At 35.2% G+C, this 15,509-nt stretch overlaps 1 protein-coding gene across 3 annotated transcripts in view; it reads right to left on the bottom strand.

Moving 5' to 3' along the window:
- The window catches only part of LOC117325720 (microtubule-actin cross-linking factor 1-like), a 214,299-nt gene that overhangs the window by 75,622 nt on the left and 123,168 nt on the right, over positions 1 to 15,509 (bottom strand). For all 3 annotated transcript variants that reach the window (XM_033882153.1, XM_033882152.1, XM_033882151.1), the window contains exons 10-24: positions 11,309 to 11,415; positions 10,777 to 10,896; positions 9,071 to 9,166; positions 8,671 to 8,801; positions 8,114 to 8,371; positions 7,426 to 7,630; positions 7,160 to 7,288; positions 6,970 to 7,047; positions 6,514 to 6,675; positions 6,214 to 6,234; positions 2,496 to 2,600; positions 1,571 to 1,936; positions 1,289 to 1,351; positions 963 to 1,054; positions 304 to 418 (exon numbers count right to left, since the gene is read on the bottom strand). In XM_033882153.1, coding sequence (XP_033738044.1) covers positions 304 to 418; positions 963 to 1,054; positions 1,289 to 1,351; positions 1,571 to 1,936; positions 2,496 to 2,600; positions 6,214 to 6,234; positions 6,514 to 6,675; positions 6,970 to 7,047; positions 7,160 to 7,288; positions 7,426 to 7,630; positions 8,114 to 8,371; positions 8,671 to 8,801; positions 9,071 to 9,166; positions 10,777 to 10,896; positions 11,309 to 11,415 — 2,048 coding nt within the window. The remainder of the gene's footprint in view (positions 1 to 303; positions 419 to 962; positions 1,055 to 1,288; positions 1,352 to 1,570; positions 1,937 to 2,495; positions 2,601 to 6,213; positions 6,235 to 6,513; positions 6,676 to 6,969; positions 7,048 to 7,159; positions 7,289 to 7,425; positions 7,631 to 8,113; positions 8,372 to 8,670; positions 8,802 to 9,070; positions 9,167 to 10,776; positions 10,897 to 11,308; positions 11,416 to 15,509) is intronic.

The raw sequence follows: 15,509 nt of genomic DNA on the forward strand, positions 1-15,509 counted from the left end.
GGACACCCGACACCCGACACCCGACCACCCGACACCCTGACCACCCAGACACCCGACCACCCAACCACCCGGACACCCGACACCCTGACCACTCGACCACCCGACACCCTGACCACCCGACCACCCGACACCCTGACCACCCGGACACCAGACCACCCAACCACCCGAACTCACTTTACTGATCCACATCATACACTATACAGTTGCTATTATTATTCCAATTAAAATTTTTAAATCCAAAGATTTTTCAGACTCAGTAAACTTTAAATCATTGTTTCACTAACTTGCCACCTTTCTGTATACCTGTTTTAAATCCCAGCCCCTAATAACGTGTATCGTTGCAGAAACCATGTTATGTCTACTGGAACGCTGCCTCATCTTCCACAGACTCCGGAGGTGTTCCATCTTTGTTTTTAAACTGAAATACCAATAAAAAAATTTCAGCCATGTTATTATAGCTTTCGTGGGAAATTTGGGACAAAATTTATTACTATTCTGCTTCTCCATACTTTAGAACTAGTGTAATACTGTCATCAATTTCACACTCAAGCTATGTAGAATCCTGGTCATAGCACCAATCTTAGGGTATCTGACAACCAATTCTAAATACCTTAGTGGTCATTTTTTCTAACTCTGGTTATAGCTAGCTTAAATTCAGAACTTTTAACATCTTAATATTCTCAGATAAACAAGGCTAACTGAATACTTACAATGTGTGGGTTATAGCTAGATTAAATTCAGAACTTTTAACATCTTAATATTCTTAGATAAACAAGGCTAACTGAATACTTACAATGTGTGGGTTATAGCTAGATTAAATTCAGAACTTTTAACATCTTAATATTCTCAGATAAACAAGGCTAACTGAATACTTACAATGTGTGGCTAATGTTCAAACATGTGAATAAGATATTTCAAATGTAAAAAAAAATCTATAACAGCCACAAAGGGAGGTAACTCACCGCTCAGCACATTCTATGGCCTCCTGATTTGGGGGAGGAATCAGGAAGCACACGGAAGGTACCAGGTCCTCTTTACCTGAGTGGGTTCTCACCTGGCCACACAAAAACAAAACAAAAATTAACTACAGGTAAGTCAAAATTAATGTAACATTTTGATAAATCTTTACCATTCAAAATGAAGACAGTACTTGATTACCAAGGTAAAAAGAGACATTTGTCAAAGATTTCAAGCATCTTCACATCTGAACCGGATGATTTGTATGCTAAATAATTTCATTTTCAGAGTTTTGGTTAGAATAAGTTAACTTGTTTCCTTGAAAACTTACCCTCCATCTTGTTCTTTGGGATGTGTCGAGTAACATACATTCTTGTCCTTTCTGTAGAACGAGCTGTAAATACAAGTTTTGTCAACAACTTAATGATATAGGCTTCAACATTTACATATTGCTTTAATTCTTAGTTCTGAATAAATCCATGTCTTTTTTCAGATAATCAGCTTGTCGTAGATGACACATACCTACATGCATCACTAATTTAAGGTAAAATCTATACCAATAGATATCAATTACTCTGATCATTGTGTTGTTTCTATATTTTGCCAAACCTACCTCTGGCTGTCTGTAAGTACACAAGCACTTTACACGACATGGAGACTCTATCACTTCTCCACGTTTTTTCAATGGCACAATTTCGTAACTGAGTTGTAAAAGTGTCGTTATCTGTTTCTCTAAGTCTGATATTTGTTCCTGCATGGCTCGCAGTTCTTGCACTTGTTTCTTTGCCTCCTCTACCTCGAGACTTTCCTGACTGTAGCGCGTGTGGAGGAGCTCGGAATGCTGGGATAGCTCTGCCTCGCACTGCTGGCAGCCATCATAGAACTGGTGGTATGCTGTCAGGTGTTTGACATGTGATTCAAGACACAGTGTGAGTTGTAACAGCCACGACCAGGTTGACTGCATTGTCTCCATGTATGCCTGTATTGATAAACAAGTCAATCAACTGATTCATCTGACCAGGTAGTTACACAAGGAATTTTTTTTTTTTTTAATTTATTAATTATTCAGATTTTAGATAATAGTATTCCAAGTGTTTACATTTATACAGGTATAAGCAGTATTGCAGTAATTATTCAAGAATTGCTTGTAAACATTCAAAACTAGAACTGTCGCCAGGATGGCTAACTAAGATAACCCAGTAATATAGTGACCAGTTGCCATAGCAACATAATTTTGAGAAAAAGAAATTGGCATGCACATCTACACATGGTCCTCTATATTTGTGTGAAATTTCATTGAAATCGGCCCTTCAGTTTAGGAGGAGTTGTCAGGACAAACTTAAAATTATGATTCTTATCGGAAAACCTGTTTATAGTGACCAGTTGCCATAGCAACCATAATTTTAAGAAAAAGAAATTGGTATCCCACACAAATCTGATATACCCCAGTATCCCACACAAATCTGCTATACCCACCCTCATTTATTGTAGAACCATACATATTCTAATACCGAGTTATCACATTAGATGCTCCTCACCTTGATTGTTTCAGCAGCTGGGTGTCTGTCTAGGACCATGGCTGAGCCTCGTTCCTGTATGGAATTAAACTGACCCTCTCGAAGTTCTAGGTCACGCAGAAGGCTCTGTAACAGAAGTAAAGATCATATATTGATAAAAAAAGTTTGAAAGGCAAATTTCTTACAGAAGATAAACATATGCAGAGGCCCAAGGTTTTGAGGTTGACAAATTAATTCATTAATGTGTAAGAATTAAGAATATCATCAAGGTCTTTAAACAGGATCTATTATGTGTCTCTTATACATAAATTATACATTTGATAGCATGATATTACGGATGTTCTATCAACTTTGTGTCAAATTCATTGCATGGGAATGGTTCCATAATATTCTAAACTTATTTCAATCTATAAATCAGCTATCAACAAAAAGTCATACAAGGGGAAATAATTTACAAAAACGGCATTATAACTGTACGAAGCAAAGGGTGAAAAGCTTCTACATAAAACATGTCTAAATATAGACATAGTGTGGGTGATTATTCCTGTCTATACCAGAACCTCACTAAACCGGACTGTCTAAATATAGACATAGTGTGGATATTACTGTCTATACCAGACCCTCACTAAACCAGACTGTCTAAATATAGACATAGTGTGGGTATTACTGTCTATACCAGACCCTCACTAAACCAGACTGTCTAAATATAGACATAGTGTGGGTGTTACTGTCTATACCAGAACCTCACTAAACCAGACTGTCTAAATATAGACATAGTGTGGGTATTACTGTCTATACCAGAACCTCACTAAACCAGACTGTCTAAATATAGACATAGTGTGGATGTTTATTCCTGTCTATTCCAGACCCTCACTAAACCAGACTGTCTAAATATAGACATAGTGTGGGTATTACTGTCTATACCAGAACCTCACTAAACTAGACTGTCTAAATATAGACATAGCCTGTTTCTATCTAAAGATTGTTCAAATACTTAAGTTTTACAGGGGTTTACCCTTTTTTTTTCTCAGGACTCCATTTCAATGTTTATGTATCACAATAAATTACTCTAGCTTGCTTAAAATAAACAAACATGCCCAAACCACACAACATTCTCAAAAATACCTCTTCTAATTGCATTGCTACAGAAAAGCAGGAACAGGGTAGGGCAAGACAAAATACACAACCCAAACGACCTTGAACCCTGCCACAGGTATGGTGATGGTCAGGCAGGATTTGGATGTTCTTACTAATATGGAAGCTATAGATGATTATTTTTGGGTCAGAGAGCATGCTTTTACCTTTAGAAGTTTGTAATCATCATCAACATCATACGGATAACGCAGCTTGAAATCGGAACAACATGCAAAGTGTAATTGGATAATATTTAACTTGAACTGTAGCACATGCTGTATTGGGTTTTGAATTAGAATGAACAACAACTTTCAGTGAATGTAACTCAGTGCAGTGATATTACAACAGACAGATATCCCAGAGGGATCTAGATACCCAGCATCTCAACAGACAGATATCCCAGAGGGATCTAGGTACCCACCGTCTGGACAGATAGATATCCCAGAGGGATCTTGGTACCCACCATCTCAACACACAGATATCCCAGAGAGATCTAGATACCCACCATCACAACAGATAGATATCCCAGAGAGATCTAGATACCCACCATCTCGACAGATAGATATCTCAGAAGGATCTTGGTACCCACCATCTTGACAGAAAGATATCCCAGAGAGATCTACGTACCCACCATCTCAACAGACAGATATCCCAGAGGGATCTACATACCCACCATCTCGACAGATAGATATCTCAGAGGGATCTAGATACCCAACATCTTGACTGAAAGATATCCCAGAGGGATCTAGGTACCCACCATCTCAACACATAGATATCCCAGAGGGATCTAGGTACCCACCATATCAACAGATAGATATCCCAGAGGGATCTAGATACCCACCATCTCAACAGATAGATATCCCAGAGGGATCTTGGTATCCACCATCTCAACAGACAGATATCCCAGAGGGATCTTGGTACCCACCATCTCAACAGACAGATATCCCAGAGGGATCTAGATACCCACCATCTCGACAGATAGATATCTCAGAGGGATCTAGATACCCAACATCTCGACTGAAAGATATCCCAGAGGGATCTAGGTACCCACCATCTCACCAGATAGATCAGTTATTTTTGTCATTTTTTCTATTATGTCATTTAAAAAATCATATATTACCTCAAAGAAATGTAGAATTTTACTTATAGACTTTCCAACAACATCAATGAAATGTTGGGTGTGATAATTTGGTCTAACAATAAGGTAAAGCGAGGCTTTTATACCTTACCTTAATAAACTTGACCTTTGACAATGGCACATTGAAAATATACTATTTGTTTAATTGGTCAACAATCAATGAATAGCAATGACAATTGTCAACAGTCATAAAATGACCAATGTAACCATGTTAATTATCCTTTCATGTTAAATCATTAATATGTCCCATGTTTTAACAAAATCCTTTCAGCATTTCCTGTGAAATTAAGCTAACAAACTTTAAATGTCAAAATGGCCACTAGTGGACATTTTCCAATTCTTATAGGGACTGAATTGTTGAGAAATTATATAGCAGGTTCCCTAAACATACCTATACAGTATGACAGGTGATTCTCTAGTCGAGTACGTGTATACTGTAGTCCTCGAGAAATAGTGGTTACAACCTTCAACTGCCCAAATTCAAAATGGCTGTTTGCACTCATCTTAAATTATGACCATGATAAAAAATGTGGTCTGTGTTATCAAGAGTTATATTGAACATGTGTATTAAATTTCAAGAAGAATCATTTGGTGGTTCTTAGGAAAACAGTAGTAACAGGGACTGTATTAGACACTCCGACTAACGGGTGGACAGAAGGACCTCAGACGGAAAGACAGACTTCAGACGGACAGATGGACCTCAGATGGAAATCCGAACGGAGCACCATCTAGATCTGATGATGGTTGGCTACTAAACAGTAAATTGTCTCTGACAACAATCAACAATAGTCTGGTATCACCGTGCCGACATATCAATGTCAAAAAATCATTCCTGAAGCAACATACAAGTAATATCTTATAGGATGCATAATAAACAAAAACTTGTGTACATAAAATGTAGAGTAAACAAACATACAGTATGTAACAGTATACAGACACACAGCTGGGTATACAACATATATATAGGTATAAAATGTCTTACAGCTCGTCTACCTACAAGCTTTCCCTGATAACATTACAAGCTAGGAACCACCAACACTATATAGCATATCTTATATATAGTGAGGGCATTCTGTTACTGACCAATCATGACAGTGGTTCCTATCTTGTAATTTCTGGTTTTAAAATTATTGCTTTTTGCATTCACACATAAATATTTCTAAATATTGACAAATTTTCTAGGAATTTTGATTGAATGGGTTCATGGTTTAGACCCTTGTAGCTCAAACGAAATAAGCTATTTAATGTCTAAATTGAATGTCAACAATCTTCTCTCAAACATAAATTAAGTTTGATTAAGGACAACTTGTAGGAATGTGGTGGATATCTAATATCTTGCAAAAGCTTAACTACTATTGTCAGTAGCAGTAAGATGCATTAAAGGTCATGATGTAAATCTATAGCATTTATAACAAGTGACAAAAGTTAAAAAGAAAACAAAATCCAATGATGAAATGGCATTCAAACCTGATGGTATGGGAATCTAGCCTGGAAATGAGAAGTGTACATGTTTTCAATACACAGGAAGGTTTTAAGAATATAAAGTCTAGCTTCATATGGAGTCTACTCCAGACCTGACTACACAAGGAAGCACCTATCGTAACATATTTACATGTCTGACATTAAAACAGATATTTAAATAAAACACAGAAATTCAAAACAAACAAACATGTGACTCTGATTATACGAAATATAATCTCTGAAGAATATAGCAGTTTTTTAAAAACATATATGGCTAAATTTTAATATTCTTAATTTTCTAGTTACCTTGTATGACTCGGATGTATGTTGGATATCCATATTTGGTGAACTCCAATCGCGTTCTATTTCCGCCTCCTCTTTATCATTGAGCCACAACAGTTCTGCCATGGCCAGGTTGAGAAATTCGTGAAATGTCTCGAGACACTTCATACGTCGTATTGTCGTGTTCTGCAAGGTTAATGTCAAGGTCAGTGATACTCTCAAGCATGGTTGTTGGGTAACACGAAATTCTAAGTAAATAAAGTTTTCAACCATAATTTCTTGTAAGTATGTTAAACAAACATATTTCTATGTTATTGTTACAATGAAATATTTTCAAAAATTTAATAAGAGCATAGTTTCATAGGAAAACAGAATATAAGCAAACTTCCGTAACCATTTTTTGTTTCTTAAATCCATGAAGTAATGCTTTCCTATGGAAAATTTGAAGTCAAGGAAACCGAGGTCAGGTAAAATACTCACTGTCAGTAGAGAATAAGCCACCTCTACTTTTGAAAGACTCTCGGTGTACAAGTTACGCTCTTCTGTTGACAAAGCTCTCTGAAATCATAAATACAAATGAATGAATGCGTGTGTTATACTGTGATTTTGTTTTTCCGGAGCAATACAAATATCCATTAAACTTTTTAAAAAGATAATTTCGTTTGCTTACCCCATCAGCGATACATTTGTCTATTTCTGAGCGGAAGTTGATGATCTGTTGGTGCTCCATCTGGTGGACATCAAGGTTTATCTGTATCGTCTGGATATCACTGCCATACTCTCCCGCTTCTATAGCCTCCTGCAAATTAACCAATCAGAAACAGTGTCTCAAAACAGCCAACCTATCAAATATAGTGTCTCTGTCGATGTTACTAAATATCATTTTACGAGGCACATCAAAGAAATGTTGTAACAATCTTTATATATGGTACATACTTGTTTTGACTCTATCCAGGTGAGACATTCCTGTACATGCTGGAATGCTGGATTTGTCTCGATGAGACGCACTTCCTTGACAACCTCCTTGCGACGTGTCACAGTTATACCCTCCTCAATGTAAGACTTTGAGATGAGTTTCTGAATCACATCGCCGAATAATTTTGTTCTCAGCTGGGAGGTTCTCGACTGAATCATAGACACCCTGAAACATTTTTTCAGCAATCCTTTAAAATTAAAAAACTAAAAAGTTAACATTCTGATAATTAGAAGTATTTTGGCCAATTTCTTTGGAGGAAGGAGAGGTACGTACCCACATTGTTTTTATTTGATTGATAGACAAACATTACATCTGTTAGAATTAAATGTTAACACAATATAACTAAGGAAATAGAGCTGAAGACATAATCAATCCACAATAAGTAAAGCAGAAAGTAGAGGATGTGGTGACCTACATCTGACAGTGTCCTACATTTGAAATATGAAGTCTTATGATTGGTGGATTTCTGGTACAGACTGATGGACACAAACTCAGCCTAACAAGACGTTTTGTAGATGATATGGTCACGAAGCAATGGACCTAATATATTGCCTATAGAAATTAATTCTGCCAGGATAACAATTCTGATATACAATTATCATTTTATTTCTCCGAGATAAAATCCCTACTAATGCTTGATTGCTGTACCTTTTATAAAGTTGATCAGCGGTTGGGAATCTACCATCCTGAAGAGCTTGTACATCCCGAAATAAACTTCGTGAAATCTCTTCTAGGTTTTTCAAAGCTCGGTCGATAGCATCACAGTTACGTTTAGCTTCTAGAGGGTGTAACATTTCCACGCGACCCTGCTCATCTCCGATCCTTCGTCCCAGGTCATCAAGATTATCCTCCGAATGTTTAGCCTCTCTGTGAATCTTTTCGGCCAGTCTTTGTAATCTTTCTAACCTGAAAACACATCACATATCATACCATGATAGTGTCAACAGTATTAACCTGAATTCTAAATTTCTACAAATTCCTTTACTCCATAAAAGTCATCCACAGGGATTGATTTTCAAATGAAGTCTCTTTAGTCAGGAAAATTCTTCACATATACAGCATTATAAAATAATACTACCAGTGTATCCCTGTGACAGTAAAAATCTAAAGGAAATTTCTTGGGGCCTTTGTCTCCAGCATACATTGTTGTATATATATTAGAGTTAAGAGGTATGTAGAAATGATGACAGGTATTGTGATTATACCTGACGACCTCTGCCTGTACATTATTGTCTCGTTCCTGGTTTGCCAACGAGAACCTGTTCCACATTGATGTTATGTTGTCTGGTTGAAGATCATCTGGAAAGGCCAGTAGTGAACTGCCAGACCCAAAACCCTACAACATGAAAACAGTTGTTTAGACATCCCATGTTATGCATTGATCATCCATCAATTTTCTATTTATCTTCTTTTTTTCTTTAATCATTCTTGATTAATTGACCAGATGCAAGCTCAAATCTTTCTTGGTATATCAGATTCAAGAGAATTTATCCTAAATTCTATATCTAATTGTCCTGAATAAATTGTCTCCATAGCTTTTTAAATCAGTTTGAATAAATTGATAGTATATTTAAACAATGTAATACATTTCTGCGAGCAGCCTACCTGTATTTCTTCAAAAAGTCTGTATAACTTCTGTCTCATTTCCAACCGAGGGGGGACGTCTTCAATTTTAAACCTATTTGATTCCGCTAAGAGAGTCTGTAAAATGAGCATATATATAAAAATTATGAGAATGACATAACACCAGTTTTACAAATACTAATTACAATAATTTCTATTTGTAATTAACCCTTTTAATATTTCATAATTGATCATGTCATTCACATGAATTACAATATAACAGAAGTGTATGGATTTTTACACATAAATTACAGTATAACAGAAGTGTATGGATTTTTACACATAAATTACAGTATAACAGAAGTGTATGGATTTATACACATAAATTATAGTATAACAGAAGTGTATGGATTTATACACATAAATTACAGTATAACAGAAGTGTATGGATTTATACACATAAATTACAGTACAACAGAAGTGTATGGATTTTTACACATAAATTACAGTATAACAGAAGTGTATGGATTTATACACATAAATTACAGTATAACAGAAGTGTATGGATTTTTACACATAAATTACAGTATAACAGAAGTGTATGGATTTATACACATAAATCACAGTACAACAGAAGTGTATGGATTTTTACACATAAATTACAGTATAACAGAAGTGTATTGATTTTTACACATAAATTACAGTATAACAGAAGTGTATGGATTTTTACACATAAATTACAGTATAACAGAAGTGTATTGATTTTTACACATAAATTACAGTATAACAGAAGTGTATTGATTTTTACACATAAATTACAGTATAACAGAAGTGTATGGATTTTTACACATAAATTACAGTATAACAGAAGTGTATGGATTTTTACACATAAATTACAGTATAACAGAAGTGTATGGATTTATACACATAAATTACAGTATAACAGAAGTGTATAGTTTTTACACATAAATTACAGTATAACAGAAGTGTATGGATTTTTACACATAAATTACAGTATAACAGAAGTGTATGGATTTTTACACATAAATTACAGTATAACAGAAGTGTATGGATTTTTACACATAAATTACAGTATAACAGAAGTGTATGGATTTTACACATAAATTACAGTATAACAGAAGTGTATGGATTTTTACACATAAATTACAGTATAACAGAAGTGTATGGATTTTTACACATAAATTACAGTATAACAGCAGTGTATGGATTTTAACACCCAACTGATGTGACATTTTGTGATTCTCTTGTACAGACTGTCATAAACAATATGTATATTCCATGTAATGTAGTATATACTGTACTGTATTACACATGTGTGATACAGTATATTGTATCAACACAAACTTTTACTAAAATACTGTATAAGTGTTTAATTTCACGTAGGTAATATTTGGCTGTTGTTTGGGGCAGAACAAGTTTTCAGGTATCACATTTCAAACTGCCTTGTACACATTCTGAAGTAAACAGGTAAACAATTCTAGACACTTTTGTGAATATATATCGAATACTTATAATTCAGGGTCTAGATATTCGCTGGGTATTCATTTACACACTGTATTTAAATAGCGAAATTAAATCCCCCGCAAATATTACCAACTCCACAGTAGGATGTCGGGCTTCTGGCCGAACAATGAACTGAAATTTATATGGGTGGGCTTATTACCAGACATGGACTTACTGCCAGATGTATATGGGACAGTGTATTTTACTACAGTGACTGTACAAACCTTCATTTCTATAAGAGTTGTGGGGAAGCTTCGTTCCTGTAACATAGCTGTAGCATCATGTAGCCAGGTGAGTAATGAAGTGGCCAGTTCCCGGTATTCATCAACTTTTAATTGTCGCTCCTGAAAAGCATTAAGATAGTCCATAAACCAATGACAGTAAACCAGTTATCGTATCAATACAGAAACAAAATGGAGATTTATTTATCCATCTCTCTAATTATCACTAACAGTACAATTATCATTAAAAGTACAATTATTATTAACAGTACAAACTCTTAAATAGATTATTCTTACCAACAGCCTGAACTTGAATTTAATGTTATCATCACTCTAAACCAAATCTTCTTTTCATTCAATATATGCATTCACCACTGTTTCAGTTAAATCAGAGTGGTAAAGCATCACAGGGTACAGAAATATCATTTGCAATTCAAAAATAACTATAAGACCTCTTATATGAATACATCAATTGTTTTCTTTTCAGCTGATCAAGAGTATATTGAAGGCAGTCTAACAGGCAAAATAATCTTACATTATCTCGTAGTGTTTGTTCTACACTGGGGCATTCTGGGAAGACATCGTAGAGTGAGGACACATATGTTATCACAGATTTCTCGTCAGGCTCCGGCACGTCAACATCTACAAAACAGATCAGAAAAGTGTATAAAATGTCACATCAGGAACTAGCCTCTTTACCTTACCCCAGACAGGTGTATCAAGGAACTAGCCTCTTTACCTTACCCCAGACAGGTGTATCAAGGAACTAGCCTCTTTACCTTACCTCAGACAGGTGTATCAAGGAACTAGCCTCTTTACCTTACCTCAGACAGGTGTATCAAGGAACTAGCCTCTTTACCTTACCCCAGACAGGTGTATCCAGGAACTAGCCTCTTTACCTTACCCCAGACAGGTGTATCAAGGAACTGGCCTCTTTATCTTACCCCAGACAGGTGTATCCAGGAACTAGACTCTTTACCTTACCCCAGACAGGTGTATTCAGGAACTAGCCTCTTTACCTTACCCCAGACAGGTGTATCCAGGAACTAGCCTCTTTACCTTACCCCAGACAGGTGTATCCAGGAACTAGACTCTTTACCTTACCCCAGACAGGTGTATTCAGGAACTAGACTCTTTACTTTACCCCAGACAGGTGTATCAAGTTTCTAGTTTCTAAATCCTCTTTACCTTACCCCAGACAGGTGTATTCAGGAACTAGACTCTTTACCTTACCCAAGACAGGTGTATTCAGAATGTTCTTGATATTGGGTATTCTTGTCTGATTATTTAGAAACTAGAGTAAAGACATGGGGATTTGGGGAAAATGTATGATGTCATGGTAACAACACATTTGCATCACATCAACAATAGATACATCAAACATAAATATTGCATACTTAGAGGGTAGAGGGTAAAAAAATTGATACTGAGGGCATGCTGTCTCTGTAACCGTATAAACAGTCATACAACTCCTAAAGGGCCAGTACCCCCCTTGTCCCTGGAACCTTAATCAATCATAAAACTCCTAAAGGTCCAGTACCCCCCTTGTCCATGGAACCTTGGGAACTTGCTGTTTTTGATGAAGAAAGGAAGAAACAGTTTGTTCATGGATAGACTGGACTGAGAAGATGATCCTATGAAGTCTGGACATTGTCACTGGGAGAAATTTAAACCAACATGAAATGTATATAACAAACATTACAAGAAAATATGTCCCATGCTCAAAGGGATGAAAAACTGTATAGCATCTTAAAGTTGTAATTATATTAAAATCACTGTAATTTTTAGTTGAATTTGTAATTTATGACTAATAACCTCATTATTGTTTAATTAAAAACAAAAGTAATTTCTCCCTTCCTTACACAGTGAGCTTGCCCTATGCTCTATCAATCAACAGACATATGTCCCACATACCCATATACCCACATACCCACATACCCATACACTTTGTTCCTGATATATAAACCTCAACTCTAACCCGTTATTTGTAATACCATCCAGAGGTGTTTCCCTAACAATGACTAACCTAGTTTCTAAATTCTAAAAAGGAAAACTGGTTTGTGATGGGCTGAATGACACAGCAAGTGCCGTACAAATACTGTTTTCATTCCATAGGACACAGATAATCACCGTGTCACTGTATGGATTTGTCATCAAACCATGAAGAAAATTTGGTCAATAATGGTTGATGACTTTGATATCCGATCACCACCACACAAGTCAAGGATGTACACCGAGTTTTGTTGTATTTGTGTAGATTTGACCTTTCCTTACACTGATTCTACGTCCACAAAGCGAGGCAAACTACTACCTAAACTACTACCTCACATACGCTGATCATTTACACAAAGAAATCACGACTCCACACTGTGAAATGGAGCAATGAGGAAATTTTCAAGAATACTTGCCAACTCAAAATTAAATAACCTTGGATTTAATGGCATACTACAAAAGTGGCCAAAATCAAAGCAATTTTACAGATAATTTTCAAAGCCCCTTCAATCTTTTACAAGGAAAATCTTAAAATTGGGCAAAAAAATAAACTATACTACCACTATATAGTTATATAAGGTATACCACCACTATATAGTTATAAGGTATACCACCACTATATAGTTATATAAGGTATACCACCACTATATAGTTATATAAGGTATACCACCACTATATAATTATATAAGGTATACCACCACTGTATAGTTATATAAGGTATACCACCACTATATAGTTATATAAGGTATACCACCACTATATAATTATATAAGGTATACCACCACTATATAGTTATATAAGGTATACCACCACTATATAGTTATATAAGGTATACCACCACTATATAGTTATATAAGGTATACCACCACTATATAATTATATAAGGTATACCACCACTATACAGTTATATAAGGTATACCACCACTATATAGTTATATAAGGTATATATACCACCACTATATAGTTATATAAGGTATACCACCACTATATAGTTATATAAGGTATACCAACACTATATAGTTATATAAGGTATACCACCACTATATAATTATATAAGGTATACCACCACTATATAATTATATAAGGTATACCACCACTATATAGTTATATAAGGTATACCACCACTATATAGATATATAAGGTATACCACCACTATATAGTTATATAAGGTATACCACCACTATATAATTATATAAGGTATACCACCACTATATAATTATATAAGGTATACCACCACTATATAGTTATATAAGGTATATATACCACCACTATATAGTTATATAAGGTATACCACCACTATATAGTTATATAAGGTATACCAACACTATATAGTTATATAAGGTATACCACCACTATATAATTATATAAGGTATACCACCACTATATAGTTATATAAGGTATACCACCACTATATAGATATATAAGGTATACCACCACTATATAGTTATATAAGGTATACCACCACTATATAATTATATAAGGTATACCACCACTATATAATTATATAAGGTATACCACCACTATATAGTTATATAAGGTATACCACCACTATATAGTTATATAAGGTATACCACCACTATATAGTTATATAAGGTATACCACCACTATATAGTTATAAAAGGTATACCACCACTATATAATTATATAAGGTATACCACCACTATATAGTTATAAAAAGACTATCATGTTTTTATAAATATAGAGATGTAGATCCGACTGGTTACAACTAGATACAGATTTATCAGCCCTGCTGCCTTACATACTAATGCTCACATTTTAATCTGTATCTAATGCTTGAAAAGGTCATCTTGAATCTAAGTTGTCTAACATGTACAACTTAAATAAAAACATTTAACAAATATTAAAGATCAACAATACATGACACCTGATACTACAATGGAAGCTTAGATGTGTTTAAGTTTGTAGAGGTCCCATACTTAAATACCCATATACACCTGTGTGACCTTTTATCCTGATCAGACATCTTCTGGTGTCAAATTCACTTGTTTCCCTTTTTTATTGGGAGATAAACAAACGACAGTGTGTTTTCACAAACAAGTCACCTTATTGTGAGGTTTTGTTGTCCATTAGCCATACCTGTCTGAATTTTCACCTGTTAACGACTTATCTGTTTTATGTTTCACTTTTACGAGGGGTCTATAATAGCTACCTATGGAGGGATCTGTATTGCTCCTCCTTGTGATTTATACATAGTACTTAAACCCTCAGCAGTGGTCAGTAAACCTCTCCGTATTAAAACTACCAGATTAGTCTTATCGAAGTAGTCACTGGTCAAACACCAGTAGGTTATTGTCCAATGAAAATTTACATTTTTCCCATAAAATTTTTGAATGAATCGCCCTAAATCGCTGAGAAGTCATGGAGAGTTCCTAGCTGTCAGGCAGACAGTCTCCCGAGGACCTATCAGGACAATATGGTGACAGTATTTGTTAAACTTAAGAGTCAAGTATTTTAATATTACATATATGAATATTTTATACCAGTAGATCCATGTAAACAGAAGCCTACATTCCTACACACAATGTTTATGGCTATAGAAAGGACAAACAGCATTTTAGGGCATACCAGTATAAAGTTTATGACTTCAGAAGAAACATCAACATTTTATGTCAAGGAGAGTTTATATATGCGAATTGACACAGCGATTTGAACAACAGAGTTTTGGCAACAAAATGTTTATATTTTTTATATACTCCAGCCATGAGAATTCATCACCAGAAATA

The sequence above is a fragment of the Pecten maximus genome, chromosome 4 (genome assembly GCF_902652985.1).
Source record: "Pecten maximus chromosome 4, xPecMax1.1, whole genome shotgun sequence".
Classification (NCBI taxonomy): Eukaryota; Metazoa; Mollusca; class Bivalvia; order Pectinida; family Pectinidae; genus Pecten; species Pecten maximus.